Source organism: Manacus candei, unplaced genomic scaffold, assembly GCF_025592945.1.
Source record: "Manacus candei isolate 608988 ecotype Guabito, Panama unplaced genomic scaffold, ASM2559294v1 h1tg000081l, whole genome shotgun sequence".
NCBI classification, from domain to species: Eukaryota; Metazoa; Chordata; class Aves; order Passeriformes; family Pipridae; genus Manacus; species Manacus candei.
In genome coordinates this window covers 4,842,930-4,855,606 of record NW_026138129.1, presented here as the reverse complement: position 1 = coordinate 4,855,606, position 12,677 = coordinate 4,842,930, and the positions used below count along the sequence as shown (strand labels likewise).

Genomic DNA, 12,677 nt, shown 5'->3' with positions numbered 1-12,677 from the left:
GCAACATTCAACCACCTGTTTTATTAACATTTTAGTTATAAGAGTGAGAAGTGTAAGTGAAACAAACATAAATAAAGCCTAAGTTATTCTTCAAGTGCTCCAGACTGAACTGCATCCTCATAGCACCCTCTCTCTTCTTTCGTCTCAGGGTGCAGTTTAATAAGATCATCAATTCGAAGAATAGTAATTGCAGCTTCTGTTGCAAACTTTAGGCTCTTAGTTTTAACCATGGTGGGTTCAAAGACACCGGCTTGCTTGTTATCACGAGGTTTTCCATTGATCAAGTCAAGACCAATCCTGCAAAGAAGAAATGTTGTCAGATGGAGAGGTAGAAAAAGCAGAAATACAGTATGCTGTGTAACTACTACTATGGCACAGTGACACAGACATAGGACTGAAGGGCAAAGGCAGAAAATCAGTGATAACATACACCCTTTTTTTAACCACACAAATCATGGTTCAGCAAACTGGGAGAACAATTTTCCTTTTAAGTCACCAACCCACATCACTTTACTTGCCTTCGAACAGACAGATACTTGCCATTTTAGATTCTTGCGCTCTGGGTTAACTTGAGCCTCATTGTGGAATGCTCTCAACTTTGCAACAAGATCTGTCGCATCCTGAGCGGCATTGACTGCCAGTGTATTTGGAATTACTAAGAGGGATCTTGCAAATTCTGCTATTGCAAGTTGTTCACGTGACCCCTAGAAAGAGGAAAAAAGTTTTTAAGCCAATTGGCTGCCACAAGAGAGGAAAAAATATAGCCATTATCAAGAACATCAATAATAGGTAGGGGTTTTCACATGCAAAACATTTTTGGGTCAAAGAACCATATAGTCCAATTATCAGAGAAAGAATAATTTGTATCCTCCATTTTAAAGAAGCATCTTACGTGACCCACAGAAATTACTTCTAATAGATGAAAACAAATGCTTGAAAATTCATTGTCCCAGTCTAACACACACACACTGTTGCTGCTTTGTCCAAGGCTTACCATGCTGGTTGCGTAATTTTCAAGATATATTGAAAGTGCTGCCTCTACAGCACCACCGCCTGGGACAACAGACTTGGATTCCAAAACCCTTTTGACAACACAGAGAGCATCGTGTATAGATCGCTCCATTTCATCACACATGAAGTCGTTAGCTCCTCGTAAGATAATTGATGCTGAAGTACGAGCCTTTGTGCTAGGAATAAAAAGGAACCAGAAGTCAGCTGTGTTGGACAGAATATAAAACTCTTCTCGCTAAAAATATTTCTTCTAAAGCCAAGTTCAGTTGAGCCCCATTCTTTCAACATTTAAATTCTTAACATTGTTGCGCACTCTTGCAGGATAGGTACACTGTAACTTGGAAAGTCAATAGTTTGATTTCTAATATGCAAGAACCTAGTTTGAGTTTTAGTCTTTTAAAGAAAGCCACCTGTCAAAGTATGATGACAAGATATTTTCCCATCAAACAGGGGAAAGTGTACTTAGATATTAAGAAAGATCTCTTTTGCACACCCATCAAGTAAGCTAATGACTGCCAACATTACTGTTATAGGCAGGGATCATGTAGCTACCCCACAAGTGCCACAGTTCGGAGCATTTCATTCACACACAAATGAGACTACAGAAAGTTAAACACTTGAGAAGGATACTGAAGCAGTGGAAAAGTTAATATCCGAGGTATGCTCTTGTTAAATGAACTAACAAGGTACCAGACAACAATGAAACCAGCACAACTAAATACTGTCTTCCACTACAAATGGAAAAACTTAGCTTGCACCTCTTTATTCATATGAAATTACTCAGATGGTACCTATTGCCCTTTACTGTCTGTAAAGGAAAGCCAGTTTCGAAACAACTGTTTATAAACAAAAACTTAACTAAAATCTGTCTACCAACCTGATAATCTTGTACATTGAAATTGCTGATCAGCCCCAGCAAAAGAGATTTAAAAACTGATACTTTCACCTCTAATTTGCACTGGATTTGTATACTCTTTCCCATGCACGTAAGTACTCAGACCACTGAGATAGCATGGAAGTAAATAAGTGAGATTTTATCTCAAGCTTAGAAAATATACACAAAACTGAGCATTTTAAAAAGGATCCTTACTTCTTGATTAAAATCAGCTCATCATCACAGATTCTTTCCTGAATCACCTCTTCTGCCTGTCCGAGCATTAATGCCTCAAAACTCTCCTCACCTTCAAGGTTTGCAAGGGTTGAACATATGGTTGCTTTAACAAACAAAAAAAGTGAAGTTAGCATTCAATTCCAGTACATTATCCCCTGCCAACTTACCAGAACAGACATATGGAAAGAAAAACATTAACTAAACTGAAAACAGAAATAAAAGCTGCGTAAGTAGGTTTTTCTTAAACTAAACAGCACTTCTAATTCTCAGGCAGCAATTTAATATTCCACAATTTCCAATTCCACAAATAATATTGGAATATAAAATATTCCAATTTAATATTTATAGCTGATACTGCTCCTTTTGCTCAGCTTTTACAGCATTTACTTTTCCACAGCTAGGACAAGCTCCCATGCTTTACCACAATGAAAATGTTTTCTTCCAAATTTTAGAACTGACAGATAAAATCCATATAGGACCAGAATTTTTTTAAGCACGTATTCAGTGATTTAGGAGTTCTTCAATCGTCTTGAACTATCTAAACAACATACTTAACTGTCTAAACAGAGGCTTATGAATGCATGCATAATAGAAAACTTCTAAATAAATAGAGATTATGGCTCCCATTTCCACAAGAGGCCAGTCTTCACAGTGCAAGGCAGTTATTTTCTTCCCCCACTGTAAATCTTCAGCAATCAACCCTTACAGTAGTCATTGACTTTGACAGAAATCACTTAAAAGCAACAGTAGAGTTAAAAACACATGGCTCAGCTTTACTCATCCTGACCTTGCATGTTAAGAAGCCGTATTTTTTAAATTAGTAACTCATATGACAACAGCTTTTACTTTAAAGAATACATTAAAAAAAAAAGTTATTTTTATACACACATACCTCCAGATGCCTTAGCAATCCGCTTAAGGTCCTTTTTTACAACTCTTCGTACTGCCATAGCCCCAGCATCAACAAAGTATTTCAGACACATATCATCAATACCTCCAGTGGTGAGAATAACATTGGCACCAGTGGCCAAAATCTTCTGGATCCTTTCTTTGGTAATATCTGACTCTCTACAAAGATATAGTTTTAAAAATGTATTTAAAAATCTACCATCTACATGTCAACCCATTTCCTGGAAACTTAATGCAGAGCTCTGCAAGAATGGACCACTGCACAAACACACCTGGATTTCTCAAAAACTGACTTAAAACTAGTTCTGCCTCCAGAAGCGAAAACTTCTACCATTAGCATTTTGTACTGTTGGGAAATTTAAATATTCAAAATATTTTTACCTCTTGCACTCAGACAAAATTACATCGAGCCACCTCAACTGGAGAGACCAAATCAAGCCTGTGAAACCCCACTGTCTCAGTTACTCAAGCTTCCACACACCTCTGCCTTATCTGGTCCAGCTTCTCAGGGTCTGAGATAACAACCTGAACACCAAGCTTCATTTTTGCTTTCTGCAGGCTGAAGTCAAGGCATGCAATCTTTGCATTAACTATTCTCTTGGTCATACCTGGCAAGGAAAAACAAGACAGAAAAAGGGGTTTTGTCCAATCAAGTTAACAGAACATCAAGTCAGCATTAGAGATTAAAAGTAGATTTTCACATTTCATATTTCTACTGTTTGCTTCTCCCCCTCCAGTTCTGCCACAGTGTAGAAAAATGCTTATAAAGATGCTCCCGTAACCTGTTACCGTTTTACATACCCTGTCCCCAAAATGCAAATGACCACGAAAATCTGACCTATGGTCTTGCATCCTTTTAAGTTACCTCGCTGCAGTTCTGCTAAATGTAACAGTTCCCCACAAACCTGGCACTGGTTCTTCACAAGGGAGATGTTAAAGTTCCATCAAATCACAGTGTTACCGTGCTGACACTGAGCTAGGGAAACTACAGCAGTGTACCAACACTTTGTGGATCACTGCTAGCTGGTAGACTCTAGTTTAAAAACCACTGCTGAAGTGCAGTATTTTGTGTTCTTGGTTAGTTGTTCTGGAATTCACTTGCGACTAATGCACTCAGTAAGAACAGCCACACAGAAAGACAAAGAGGACTGAGTTCACAGAAAACATTCATGAAACAGAGCATGTTCTTACCCTGTGAGCCCACGACGCAGTTCAGAGCGTAACCGTTCACAAGAATGCTTTCTTTTTGGCTGCGGCCATGGGCCTTCAAAACATTAACCGAGTTGATTGGATACCGAGCCTGACCCTTCTGGTCTGTGTATTTAACTGCTAGGGCAGCATCCACCACCATATTAGCAAAGAAATCACCATCACTAAAATGCTGTTAAGGTTAAGACTGAAGAAGAAAACTAGTATTACGCTTAAGAAAAAAAAACCAAAGCAAACATGTAACTAACTAACAGTGCCCAAATTAAGTTTCCAAAAAAGAACTTCAGAAAGGCAAAGTGCTAGCTCTCTTTTCTATTGCCTTAAAGGAATGAGTAATTATGAAAACCGTGACAGGCCACTGTTAAGTCTATGTTTTATGCACTTTTCGTTCTTTAAGAAAAAACCTATCCTATGTTCAGTCTTCACAAAAGCTAAAAATGCTAGGTTTTCTGTGACTATGGAATGAAATGCAAGTTTTTTTCTTCTAGATTCACTGCCAGGTACTTCTGTAACACATTCTTCCATTCACACAACTCTTTATCCAGTCTCGCTAACAAGCAATGCAAATGTTAGGAAACACTGTGCTGTTAAAGCTATTACCAGTGCCAATCAAGATTTAAATAAATTGGAAGAGTTTGAACATGTTTTCCCATGCCAGGTAATATTATCTGTGAAACATTTTTCACACTCCTTTTATAAAAACAACAGCTTAAATATTATACCCTGTTCATAGAAACTGCTGCAGAGGAAACTAGCCTAGCTCCTCAAGCTCTCCAATCAACTACTCTCACTTAACTCACTTGATCAAGTTAAAGGATACACTCCTATAATTTTTGAGGACATTGATGTTTTAGCAGCATTAATTAGGCAGTCCCTGCCCAATTCATCTGTGTTAATAACAAGATTTTCATTGATGTAGCGTACAGCTTCCCTGTAGAATAAAGACAAATACTGGTAAAGAATTATCCCAACAAAAAGACTTACATACGTATTTTCAGTCCTTTTAAATATCACCTCAAAGAACAAAGAGATGAAATCAATTCATCTCCTAGGACAGTAATGAGACAGCATAAATACAAGTAAAAAAATCCCAAACCAAAACCAAAAAACCCAACACCCCCCCAAACAAAGCAGCATATCCACTTGGCACCAAGAAGTCTGTATTAATACAGTCACAAATATAGAAATTTAACTGTATTAGTTTCTTACTTGCAAGCAAGTCGGTATCCACCAATAATGGAGGTAGGATGAATTTTCTGTTTCACCAGCTCATCTGCATTTTTGAGAAGTTCTGCAGCAATAATTACCTGTTTGAAATACAAACATTAAATATATTCCATATAAGCAAAATAACTACCTGTTGCAACCTAGAACTATGAATAGTTTCTGACATCAGGTGAAAGCCACCTGATTCCACCCCCCACCAAGCTGTCTAAAGTCTCAGGCAAGTTTTCAACACTCAGCATCCTTGTTAGTCCTAACACTTTAATTTCTCGTGGTTGTTAAAAATTAAAAACTTTAATTCAGCCTCTATCATCAACCTTCAAGAAAGAAAAAAATAAATAATGGAACTGAGCAATTCCCTTCCAGAGCACCAGGTGCTTATGGAAACTAGCACCTCTAGAAAAACACAAAGTCTGGTTTTTTTATTCTGCAACCAACTTTAAAAAACTGCTTACAGTCAACCCCAAGGTTCTTAATTCTATGTTGTTAATCAACACTGCATCGACACTCGTAACAGGTAAATGAAAAGCCACACTGTGATAGTAATAAAACATTAACTTTTGATGTATCTGTCTGTAGAACTTTCTACGTACCACTGAGGTGGTCCCATCGCCAACTTCTTTGTCCTGCAGGTCTGCCAGCTCACAAAGAACTTTTGCAGCAGGATGTTCCACTTCTAGTAGTTTCAGAATGGTTGCACCATCATTAGTAATGGTCACATCCTAATTTTCAGAAATGAAGTGTGATGTTAATTTCTATTACATTTTTACTGTTGTGTTTCATACAAAGATAATTATTCTTTGCAAATATCCATAAAATATTTATACCAAAAATTTCCTGCTTCTTTTTAACCAGAAGTCCCGCTCTAACAACAGAAATGCAGAATCTGCATTTTTTTATCAGAAAAGCCTTTATGTTACAGAATCTCATCACCTATTTTGCACGTACCTTATTAGTAGTTGTGCAATGAGTACCCTCTAATACACAATTTGATTACAACAGCTTGTAAAATGACACACTTTCTTCAGTTGCTTGAAATATTTTAAAATACAAAATATTGCCTTAAAATCGTTATGGGATTATTTAAATTGGGGTTTTTTGGTTACTTCTCCTGATGTGGAGACCAGAGCCTGACTTAAATGGTGATACTCACTTCTTGGAATCTTACAATATATTCGAAGTGGTGACAAGAACTTACATACAGAAAAGAGACAACTGTACCACGTAAACTACCACAACAGATGAAATTAAAACAATGTAGCACACATTACCTGATCGTCAATTTTACCAGAGTTCTCCTATCCCCCCCCTCAGAACCATGGAAAAAAAAGCACGTGCACATTAAGCCTATGAAGCACACTACGTGTGCTTGTTTTACACAGCAATACAAGTCCTCCGGACATTTCTTAAAGGAAGTTTACTTACCCCTATATCATCCACCAGCATCTTATCCAGACCAACTGGCCCAAGAGAACTCTTCACAATATTGGCAATAGCAGATGCAGCAGTAACTGAATAAAGGAAATTAAAAAAGAAACTATAAAGTTTTATCTTTCAACTTCAGGGTGAGTCTCAGGTTTCCAAGAACCCATTATTCAGAAACCAGAAATAAAGTGATCTAGTTTAGGAGTAGGTTTCAGCCTATCTAACCTGAAGCTCTATCTTACTTTGCTATCCTTGCTGCTACTAAAAAATACACAACTTCTGCCAAACCTTACTCTTCCCCTCCACACTGGTTTAGCTAACTAACCTGGCAAAACTGACTGATAGAAAAAGAATTCTTTTTCTGCTGGCTGGGTAAAATGGAGGACAGGACTGAGGTCAGAAGAGCAGAGTACTGCTGCTTTTGACTGCAGCAAGTCATGCCATGAGACTTCATTCTCATTTACTCCTTAGTTCTACCCAGAGATCCATGGTATCACCGTATATCAATCAGTAAAACATCTTTTTGCTCCGTGATGGAAACAAAACACTTACTCTGCAACTAAGTCACCGAAGCAAAAAGGTGACCTTTAAGTCAAAGTAACATAAACAAAGATACAAGCTCATTCAAAGACTGTTCTGCCAACTTCATATAGGAAAAAGATACAATCAACCTTTTCCTTCAGACCGTGGCAAGTTTTTCTATATCCCACAAGCATAGCCACTTAATCTCGAAAATGAAAAAGTGGTAGTATAATGGGAATAGTTACAAGTCGGAGACCTTCCCTTCGAACAATGCAGTTGTTGCGTTTGCTTTAGAGGAGTAATGACAGCGTTCTAGAAGAAATAACATTGTACCAAAGGTGCCATTATCAAGTGCAATCTCAGTCGCGAATTAAGGTAATTCTAAGTGTTCTGCCTAAAACGTCACCAGAGCTGCAGAGCTCTTAGGATCATCAGGAAGCAGGTCTTCAGCTTTTTCCTTTGTCTTTTATCTACTCAGAATCTGAGATCGGTCTCGGAATTTGCAGCATTCCCCCAGGACTTTGGGTACAATCCTGAGCGATGCGGAACGTGTTTGAGAACCACAATTATAGACGCTCATCCCGAGGATGCTGTCTACTTCCAGAAGCAGGTTATTCCCCTGAGCTGGTTAGCAGGTCCCTTCCCCCGCCCGGCTCCTCGGCCAGCCCGCAGGCCTTCCTGGCTTTCGCCCTGCGCAGTCGGGACGGAACCGAGCGACCTCCGCCCAGCAGCCGCCCTGCCCCCGGTGTGCGCCGCTACCAAGGGGAGGAGGTCGCGGGACGCGGGATCCCCCCCGCCGCTCGGACGCCTGCGAGAGGCGCGGGATTGCGCGTATCCCCTATCTGCCCGCAGGAAGGAGCGGTGCCTCCCCACGCCTTCTTTCCCTCCCCGCAGGCGGCAGCGGCCCGGGGCGCAGGGAATCTGGCGGGAGGGCGCGGCCGCTCCCGGGCGAGCACATGGCGGCGGTGACCATGGCCGCGCCATATTCACTCCCTCATGGCCCTCCCTTGCCCCCCCTCCGCCGGTCCCCGCCGGGGCGCGCCAACGTTACCGTTCTGCGTGCGGACCGTATCGCCACTGGTGCGCTCGCCGAACACGGCCAAGGGCCCCTCCATTGCAGACATGTTCCCGCCCGGCCGCGGCGCTACAGGCACAGGCAAGACAGGGCGCGGAGTGGCACGATCGCCGGAGCGGCGCGAGGCACGCTGGGAACGCGCCTCCCGCTCGCCCGTGAGAGGGCGGTGGGAAAGGGGCCGGCCCTGCGCGCGCGCGGGGGGCGGTGACACCTCGAGCCTGACCAATCCTGGGCCGCGGCACCGCCTAGCCTCGAGCCGCGATTGGCGGGCGCGCCTGAACAAAGCCGGCGCGCGACGTGGGGCGGGGGCGCTTCCAGGAGCTTCTAGAAGGTGTTGGGGGCTTGCGCGCGCAGGCGTGCGGGGTTCCTCCGGTCCCGGGGGGCGCCGGGGGAAGAATGGGCGTGGAGTAGGCGGGGAGCGGCAGCGGGAGATCTGTGCTGACCAGCACAGGGAACTAGGCTGCCTTTGGAACTGGGGCCGTCCTCGGGATGAGCGTCTTTGATTGTGGTTCTCAAACACGTTCCACATCGCTTAGGATTGTACCCAAAGTCCTGGGGGAATGTTGCAAATTCCGAGACCGATCTCAGATTCTGAGTAGATAAAAGACAAAGGAAAAAGCTGAAGACCTGCTTCCTGATGATCCTAAGAGCTCTGCAGCTCTGGTGACGCTTTAGGCAGAACACTTAGAATTACCTTAATTCGCGACTGAGATTGCACTTGATAATGGCACCTTTGGTACAATGTTATTTCTTCTAGAACGCTGCCATTACTCCTCTAAAGCAAAAGCAACAACTGCATTGTTCGAAGGGAAGGTCTCTGAGTTGTAACTATTCCCATTATACTACTACTATTCCCATATACTGCCCGCAGGTGGAGCGAGGCTGCAGGGGCCGAGGCCGGCACTGCCGCGGGCCCGTGTGCCCGTTCGGCGGCGACAGAGCCGCCCCCCGCCGGGCAGAGCGGCACCGTGTTACCATGAGCAGCGCCAGGGAGCTCTTGCAGCGGCTCGGGCCTCTCCGCCCCGCGGTTCTCGCAGCGCCCCGCCCACCTCTGCCATGCCCCCAGCTCCCGCTTTCTTAGACCCGTCCCAAGAAACGCAGACTTGGCCTCTGCAACCCGGTATCTCCCTCAAGCCCTCTTCTCACGGGGAAGAGTTAAAAGATGACCCCTCGAGTCGGGTAAGTGTTTTCTGCCCTATTCTGTGAGACGTGACTGACACCAGAGCACAATTCCCCGGGGCGATTGCATTGGAAGGAGCGCTCAGCCGGCGCTCGCTGCTTCCGCCTGGCCCCGCCCGCGTCGGGTGGAATTCTTGCGGCCGCTTCCGCGGGAAGTGCCGCCCCACGCTCATGGCGGCGCCCGGGTGTCCGTGAGCGGAGGGAGCGGAGGTGACGCCGCCCGGGGCTGTGGAGGCGCCGGCTCCTCATGGCGCTGAGCAGCCCCAGCCGCCTGCTGCTGGCGGCCGGCCGGCTCCGGGCAGCGGGTAAGCTCACGGGTCGCCGTGCCGGCTGCTCCCGGCGGGGGAACGCTCCCGGGGCGTCTTGGCGGTGCTGCTGTGCCAAGGAATTAAATATCATGCCTTGTTATTTGGTAGCGCTGTCATTGGTTCCTTGTGTAATTCGTTTTCAGTATTTTGTAAAGCCTTGGTCCTAGGGATTTCCTAGTCACGTGTGAGTTTACATATGAGTTTTGAAACAGCGTTTATATACTAGCAGTTCATCTCATAAATTGGAGGAACAGGTTGAGGTCTTGTTATACATCTGTTAAGTGTGTTTAAAAAAAAAACAAACCTGATTTTGCTCTGCTGACTTTTACAAGCTTTATCATTCTGTACTGTATTCATTCTGCTGTTTGCACTACATTTTTTTTTAACCTGTGTGGTATTTTTTCCGGCTCTCCCCCCAAGGTCTTCATTTTGCATCAACTACAGCCGGTCTCAAAACTGAGATCAAAGTAGACACTAGCGAAAATGAGATTGTTGCCCCAGACTTCACTAACAGAAATCCTCGTAACTTGGAGCAGTTGGCTCTGGCTAGGAAGGAGCGTGGCTGGAAGACAACATGGCCAAAGCGTGAGTTCTGGCATAGGTGAGTCAGAAAGTCACCAGCAGCAATGAAGACTCCAAAAGAAAAACAAACAAACAAACAAAACAAACCCCAGAAACCCACCAGGTGGAAACTATTCAAAATGTGTTTTCTGGGTTGATGCATCAGTTATCATGCTAGTGTTTATTAATGAGCAGGTATCTGTGTTAAAAAACAGCAGACTAGCATCACATAAAGCTCAGCATGTGCAGTGAAGATCTTTCCATCTCTTATTAAGGCAGCAGTAATATTGCTTAAGCAACTGCTTTTTAACTCAGGATTCTCTTACTTCTGTGCTGACCAGCTTCATTGTTTTATTTGAGACAACATAATTGTCTGGGTTTTTTCTTTTGTGGGGTTTTGGGGTGGAGGGGGTTTGGTTGCTTGGTTGGGTTGGTTTATTTTTTATTTGCTTGGGTTGGTTTATTTTTTATTTGCTTGTCTTCTAGAAAATAAGTTCATTTTAAGCTAGGGTTTCAAAATCATTATTTTGTTCTTGAGGAGAGATCCACATTCAGTTCGTTCACACCGGGAAATCTGGTAATTGCCTCAGTGCAATAAGAAATAGTTGTTCCTAATAAATACTGTATAGTTATGTGTAGAGATTTATGATGTTTTCTCTGACAACTTTCTCGACAATTTCTTGCCTGCTGTGGCAGCACAAGCCCCTAAGAGAGTGTATAGCAGCCCTAAAGCTCCTTTTCTGCTGGAGCAGTTCCCCTCATCTAGCTCAGGTGTACAGTGCTTGGTTTGGAGTGCATCCTGGTCTGAGGCAACGTAGGACCTGAGTAACTGATGAAAAGCTGCTCTTGGAATTTCACTCTTCTCAACTAGTAATATGATTCTTATTTCTGTCCGAATAAGCAAAACCCTACATATAATATAATATAATGTAATGTAATATAATATCATGCTAGTACATTCAGCTTTATTTCGCAAAGGGAATAATTTAAGCATATGAATGTGTTCTCTGGAAAAGACATAATCCCGTGTTATTTCTTTCCTGCACTTAGATTGCGGCTTGAGCGGACACAGCATTATATAGAAGCCTTTGTTGAGCGCTCCAATGGGGATGTTGTGGTATCTGCCTCCACCCGAGAGTGGGCCATAAAAAGACACTTGTACAGTCCCAAGGGAGTAGCTGCATGCAAAAACCTTGGCCGTGTAATGGCACAGCGCTGTTTGGAAGCAGGAATCAACTTTGTGAACTTTAAAGCCATTATCCCCTGGGAATATCGTTGTGACTCGGCAAGTACCCATCTCCTTATTCCTTTGTCTCTTTTTTCCTTTTTAGGCATTAATTTTACATCCTGTCACTCTTAATTTTCTTCATGTGGTTTGACAGTCCCTCCTTGCAACACTCACAAAGGCAGCTTTGACAAGCTGCAGTTCCTGGTAGTATGCTTCCGTGAGGCTGTAAAGCTCTGCCCTCCACCTAACATGTCCTCACTGATATTTCAGTACTGATGGCTTTTCTTGGTATTTATTCATGTCTCTATCTTTTAAACAAGATTCAGGAATTCGAAAAAGCAATGGAGGAGGGTGGTGTTGTTCTGCGCGAGCCACGAAGAATCTATCGGTAAAATGGAGACTTCTAGGAAGACTTTCCAAGGAAAAATGATCACTTCTTTAAGTCTCTGTATTAGCACAGTGAAGGACCAGAGCTGGAAAAAATTGGAATGTGTCATCTTATAATAAAATACTTTTAAATGGGCAAAACTGTGTCATATTCTTGATTCTAAAATGATCAACACCTTTAAGGCTAGAAATAAATTTATCATAGGTCAGCCTGATAGGTTGACAGAATTTACTTCATAATTCAACAATTTTAAGGTATATTTTATTTTTGATATTTGGTTTTGTTTGTTCTAACCTGAACTCTGGAAATGCTTTGATATTTGATCCCTGTATGCTGCCAGTCTAATTTAGCAAAATGTAGTCATTATGTGAATGTTGAGAACTGTAATAAAATGTTATGGGCTAATCTTGGTAAAAATGATGGAATTCCCCTAACTCATCCTTGTAGGTTTCCGGCAACCCTGACATTGTAGCTGCTTAACCTTATAGGCGAAGGAGGAAAGCTGAACAAATACCATCTGTAGGGAG

The 12,677-nt window shown here is 42.8% G+C and overlaps 2 protein-coding genes and 1 non-coding gene across 3 annotated transcripts; 1 reads left to right on the top strand and 2 right to left on the bottom strand.

Moving 5' to 3' along the window:
• Nucleotides 1–6: 6 nt before the first annotated feature.
• TCP1 (t-complex 1) lies at nt 7–8,648 on the bottom strand. Its single transcript, XM_051811085.1, has 12 exons — nt 8,463–8,648; nt 6,890–6,975; nt 6,058–6,186; nt 5,450–5,547; nt 5,061–5,171; nt 4,223–4,404; nt 3,513–3,639; nt 3,015–3,190; nt 2,102–2,225; nt 995–1,187; nt 541–704; nt 7–297 (listed from the first exon to the last, which is right to left on the bottom strand). Exons 1-12 carry the CDS (start codon nt 8,533–8,535, stop codon nt 84–86), a joined length of 1,677 nt encoding a protein of 558 aa, XP_051667045.1. The 5' UTR covers nt 8,536–8,648; the 3' UTR covers nt 7–83.
• LOC127481711 (small nucleolar RNA SNORA29) lies at nt 7,515–7,650 on the bottom strand. The gene has a single exon (XR_007908298.1). It is a non-coding gene; the product is annotated as a small nucleolar RNA SNORA29 (small nucleolar RNA).
• Nucleotides 8,649–9,805: 1,157 nt separating the features above from the next.
• On the top strand, nt 9,806–12,290 carry MRPL18 (mitochondrial ribosomal protein L18). Its single transcript, XM_051811104.1, has 4 exons — nt 9,806–9,970; nt 10,394–10,574; nt 11,585–11,819; nt 12,083–12,290. The coding sequence occupies exons 1-4, from the start codon at nt 9,913–9,915 to the stop codon at nt 12,152–12,154; spliced, it is 546 nt and encodes a 181-aa protein (XP_051667064.1). The 5' UTR covers nt 9,806–9,912; the 3' UTR covers nt 12,155–12,290.
• The last annotated feature ends 387 nt before the right edge of the window (nt 12,291–12,677 follow it).

Bases quoted from the DNA above. Each gene is read 5' to 3' on its own strand.
- TCP1 (XM_051811085.1), bottom strand. From the start codon at position 8,535: ATGTCTGCAATGGAGGGGCCCTTGGCCGTGTTCGGCGAGCGCACCAGT. The intron at 2,226-3,014 runs GTATGTGTGTAT...TGTTTGTTAAAG, and splicing joins GATTGCTAAGGCATCTGGAG to CAACCATATGTTCAACCCTT. The intron at 298-540 runs GCAAGTATCTGT...TCTTCTTTGCAG, and splicing joins GAGCGCAAGAATCTAAAATG to GATTGGTCTTGACTTGATCA.
- MRPL18 (XM_051811104.1), top strand. From the start codon at position 9,913: ATGGCGCTGAGCAGCCCCAGCCGCCTGCTGCTGGCGGCCGGCCGGCTC. The intron at 9,971-10,393 runs GTAAGCTCACGG...TCTCCCCCCAAG, and splicing joins CGGCCGGCTCCGGGCAGCGG to GTCTTCATTTTGCATCAACT. The intron at 10,575-11,584 runs GTGAGTCAGAAA...TCCTGCACTTAG, and splicing joins AAGCGTGAGTTCTGGCATAG to ATTGCGGCTTGAGCGGACAC.